At 47.2% G+C, this 5,425-nt stretch overlaps 1 protein-coding gene across 1 annotated transcript; it reads right to left on the reverse strand.

Moving 5' to 3' along the window:
* pomca (proopiomelanocortin a) lies at positions 1-2,793 on the reverse strand. The gene is made up of 3 exons (XM_071382654.1): positions 2,662-2,793; positions 1,315-1,432; positions 1-674 (listed from the first exon to the last, which is right to left on the reverse strand). Exons 2-3 carry the CDS (start codon positions 1,423-1,425, stop codon positions 93-95), a joined length of 693 nt encoding a protein of 230 aa, XP_071238755.1. The 5' UTR covers positions 1,426-1,432; positions 2,662-2,793; the 3' UTR covers positions 1-92.
* Positions 2,794-5,425: the final 2,632 nt, after the last annotated feature.

Genomic DNA, 5,425 nt, shown 5'->3' on the forward strand with positions numbered 1-5,425 from the left:
CCTCCCCCCTCTTCAGCTCACCTATCCTCCCTTCCTCTCTCTCCCTCCCCCCTCTTCAGCTCACCTATCCTCCCTTCCTCTCTCTCCCTCCCTCACTGCTCTCTCTTCTGCTGTCCGTCTTTGATGATGACGTTTTTGAACAGAGTGAGCAGTGGTTTCTGGCTACGTTCGTCCCAGCTTTTCATGAACCCTCCATAGCGCTTACTGGTGGGCGGTCCGCTCCAGCGGAAGTGGTTCATCTTGTACGAGCCGTCTTTCTTCTCCTGAAGACTAAACACCCCACCCAGGCCATCTGCCTCGCCCACCAGGCCCTCTCCCCCTTCCACAGCCCCAGCCTCCAGGGAGGGGTACATGGCCTCGTTGGTGCCCAGCTCTCGTCTCATCTCGCTGGGGAAGCCCTCGGAGGACTCCTCCTCCACACCGTTGGTGTAAACCTTCACCGGGCGGCGCTTCTTTCCCACAGGCTTCCCCCAGCGGAAGTGTTCCATAGAATAGGAGCGCTTGGCCTGGGGGGACACGATGTTCTCCTGCTCCAGGGGGGACAGGGGAGAGGGGGGGGACAGAGGTAAGGAGGGGGGAGGAGAGTCGGAGGGGGAGTTGGGTTGGAGATGCACCTCGCCAGGGAAGATGGGAGATTCGGCGGTGAGGTCAGAACGACAGAGCTGGATGCACTCCTGTGAGGAGGCCGATAGGAGAGGAGAAGGACAAGACCGGAGAGAGGGAAGAGAGGGGAGGGAGAAGAGCGGAAAGAGAGAGGAGAAGGGTAGAGAGGGAGAACCAGAGGACAGCGAGAGGAGAGGGAGAAAAGCAGAGAAGAGCAGAGAGCAGAAAGGAGGTAGAATAACAGAGAGGAGGGAGAAGAGCAGAGAGGAAAGGAGAGGTAGGTTAGGTGGGTAACAGTAAAATACTGTAACTGCTCTGTTTTAGAAAAATATTTTTTTAACCTTTTATTTAACTAGGCAAGTCAGTTAAGAACAATTTCTTATTTACAATGACGGCCTACCCCGACCAGACCCGGTACAACGCTGAGCCAATTGTGTGCCGGCCTACCCTGTGATACAGGGTCTGTAGTGACGCCTCTAGCACTGAGATACAGTGCCTTAGACCGCTGCGCCACTCGGGAGCCTCTTACATACTTGAGCTGGGATTCAGTGTAATCGCGGGTTATAGGCATTGCCGCTTTTAAACTCAATTTCTGATTGGAACATTGCTTTTAAAAGCCACACAATGCCTATAACCTGCAATCGGATTAAATCCAGGCCTTGAGCTTAACTTTTCAAAAACATTGCGCTCTCTGCAACGTTTCTAACTCACCAGGATGCTGTTCTCAGAGTTGAGGTCTTGACAGCGAGGATTCTCCCAGCACTGACCTTTAACCCCGCTGACCACACCCGCCACAGCCAATAACCACGCAGGACACAGCATCGTCACGCTGCACACAGGAAAAACACAGTTATACTGCTTTCAAGACAAGTCGGAAACTCGGGAACCTCTGAGTTCAAATTAAAATATATTTTTTTTGCGTAGAGCTTCCTATTGTTTGATTCTGATAGTGGGAAACTCTGATATAATCTTTCTACAATGAGTTTCCAAGTCAGAAATGTCCCAGTGTCCTAGTTCCGACATGTCATGAAGGCAGCATTCTACTGACCCATTCATGAATGTCATCATAAATTGAAGAACGGCGGATGAGTGTGACAAACATGCAGGTTGACGTTTATTATCATGTGTCAGAACTGGCTGCATTGTAAAGATTCATGAAAAAACAAAACATTTGCTTTTTTGGTCTTAATTTAAGGTTCGGGTTCAAGGCATTAGGGTTAGCAGTGTGGTTAATGTTAGGTTTAAAATCAGATTGTATGACTTTGTGGCTGTGCCAGCTAGTGACCACTCTGCAGAGCTGCCTCCAGAACAACATTCATGACGAAAAACACAACACATTTTTTTTTTCTTATCTAATGAAGTCCATAGAGGACATACAGTACCTGTCCAAAGTTTGGACACACCTCCTCATTCCAGGGCTTTTCTTTATTTTACTATTTTCTACATTATAGAATATTAGTGAAGACATCAAAACTATGAAATAACACATATGGAATCATGTAGTAACCAAAAAAAGTGTTAAACAAATCAAAATATATGATAAATTCTTTAAAGTAGCCACCCTGACTGACTGACTGACTGACTGAAGCACTGACTGACGGATTGACTGATTGGCTGACTGACGGATTGACTGATTGGCTGACTGACGGACTGACTGATTGGCTGACTGACGGATTGACTGATTGGCTGACTGACGGATTGACTGATTGGCTGACTGACGGATTGACAGACAGACTGGCTTACTGACTTATTGACTGTATGAGCTAACACCACTTATCTCACTGTTTATGTGAAGAAGTAAAGAATATATACATTTTTTCTTATTTACAATAAATGATAGAAGCCCACAGATAGCTGTAGAGAGGACCAAATGTTATTTAGTCAAATAATGAGCATTTAGTCAAAACAATGTTAGTTAATGGCAATAATTTTAAATGACTAAATAATGATGTATTTTTTTAGAAAAAGGAATAATTACCTTTATCTTCAGAATTCCGTGTTCTGTTTTAATTTATAATCATTCTCAAATCAAAAGATGATACATCTGATGTCACTAACCTGTTTCGAAAAGTATTTTCTTCTCTGTCTCCCTCTCTCCTCCGACCAGTCTATCACTTTTCTCTTCCGAGGAGTTGTCCACTTCAGCACTGTTGTCCGTCTGTATGTGTGTGTGTGTCTGAGAGAGTGTGTGTGTGTGTCTCTCTGTCTCTGGCCCTCTCTTTTATACCTGAACCTGAGTGACGGAGGTTCCCGAGACCACCGGGGGCCACGGGCCACCCCCTCCCCCTCCGCAGCCCTGAACCCTTCCCTTATGTTACGGGTCAATTTGACAAACACAGACACACAAACACCATTATAATGAGTGTCCAATGCACAACAACCATTTAGAGAACCATGTCCAATTTTTGTCCACCAGTTAGGACTTGAACGTCAGCAGCGTGGACAGGTGGGATAACACACACACACACACACACACAAAAACACACAAAAACACACACACACACACACACAAAAACACACACAAAAACACACACACACACACAGGTGAATTATCAAGGGTATTAACAAGTGTCTGTCATGCCGTCAGACAACACGTCATGTGTTTTCTGCATGCTGAAGGTGAGGGTATGGGATTACTCTGGTCTGAATGGACCAGGGTTCTGACTGACATCTGGCTGTTGGTGGCTCTTTGTTCGGTGGCTGAGTGTGGATGTGGTTGTCTCTATGGGGATTAACGACTTGAAGAGGCCGGGTGACAGACAGGATGGACAGTCACTGGAGATGGAAGGAGGAGGAGATGAGATGGAGAGATTGGCGAAGGAGGAGAAACGGAGGAGGAGGAGGAGGGTGGTTACTGGCTAGTCCGGGTGTCAGGAGGGTCATGAGTCATGACCTCTGTTGACCTCTACTCAGTGACTCAGCCGTTCAACAGGGACCTGCTCTCTGTCAATGGCCGTTCACTTTAAATTAAATTCACACGTACACACACACACACAAACATACACACACACAAACATGCACACACACACAGGCACTCTGAGACCTCGTCACCAGTGTGCAACTTCATTCTAATTGGACAAGACAAGAGGATGTCCATAAGTGCACCATCTGACCTTGGCTCTCTGTGTGTACGGTCCTGCGATTTACAAACGAACAAAAACACACACACACACACGCTGCAGACACACAGAGCTGAGTGGTTGTGGAGTACATGGAGGAAGCATTTAGTGAATGACTTCATTGATGGAAACACACAAGTACATCTGAACGTCTCCTGAACGGTTTATTGACAAGAGTTTTATCATTTAAGACAAAATGTGAAGAAAAAATTGCTTGAATGCAATCCTCTTTTTCCATTGATAGCAGCTCTAACAGGAGGAAACTGTGGTTCAACCCGATTGCAGTTTATAGTTATCGCAGCTTTTAAAGGCCCTGTGTTTTGTATCATTTTGTACAACACCTGATGAAACTAACACTGTAAAAGTGTGATAAATGTGGTTATTTCCTGATAGTTGCAGGTTGAAAATACACTTTTACACAGGACTTTCTAATCAACAGATTTTGCATGGGTGGAGTTCTGGCTTGTCTGGTGACATCACCGGGGCGGTCTAAGTTCATAGGGGGATACCTAGTCAGTTGTACAACTGAATGCATTCAACTGAAATGTGTTTTCTGCATTTAACCCAACCCCTCTGAATCAGAGTGGTGCAGGGGGCTGGCTGCCTTTTTCAACGTCATCGGCGCCCGGGGAGAGGTTGTTGATGGGATTGTTCCTGTACCCAAGAAAGCAAAGATAACTGAACTAAATGACTACCGTACCGTAGCACTCACATCTGTCATTATGAAGTGCTTTGAGAGACTAGTTAAGGATCATATCAACTCTACCTTACCTGACACCCTAGACCCTCTTCAATTTGCTTACCGCCCCAATAGATCCACAGACGATGCAAACGGATTCTGCCCCTATCCCACCTGTACAAGAGGAATACCTATGTAAGAATGCTGTTCATTGACTACAGCTCAGCATTCAACACCATAGTACACTCCAAACTCATCATTAAGCTTGAGGCCCTGGGTCTGAACCCCGCCCTGTGCACCTGGGTCCTGGACTTCCTGACGGGTTGCCCCCAGGTGGTGAAGGAAGGCAACAACACCTCCTATTCGCTGATCCTCAACACTGGGGCCCCACAAGGGTGCGTGCTCAGCCCCTTCCTGTACTCCCTGTTCACCCATGACTGTGTGGCCACGCACGCCTCCAACTCAATCATCAAGTTTGCAGACGACACAACAGTAGTAGGCTTGATCACCAACAATGACGAGACAGTCTACAGGGAGGAGATGAGGGCCCTGGGAGTGTGGTACCAGGAAAATAACCTCTCACCCAACGTCAAAAAAACAAAGGAGCTGATCGTGGACTTCAGGAAACAGCAGAGGATGGCACCCCCCTATCCACATCGACGGGACAGTAGTGGAGAAGGTGGAAAGCTTCAAGTTCCTCAGCGTACACATCACTGGCAAACTGAAATGGTCCATCCACACAGACAGCACCTCTTCAACCTCAGGAGGCTGAAGAAATATTGCTGGTCACCTAAAACCCTGACTAACTTTTACAGATGCACAATTGAGAGCATCCTGTCGGGGTGTATCACCGCCTGGAACGGTAACTGCACCGCCCACAACCGCAGGGCTCTCCAGAGGGTGGTACGGTCTGCCCAATGCATCATCGGGGGAAAACTACCTGCCCTCCTGGACACCTACACCACCCGATGTCACAGGAAGGCCAAAAAGATCATAAAGGACAACAACCACCCGAGCCACTGCT

The sequence above is a fragment of the Salvelinus alpinus genome, chromosome 34 (assembly GCF_045679555.1).
Source record: "Salvelinus alpinus chromosome 34, SLU_Salpinus.1, whole genome shotgun sequence".
Lineage (NCBI taxonomy): Eukaryota > Metazoa > Chordata > Actinopteri > Salmoniformes > Salmonidae > Salvelinus > Salvelinus alpinus.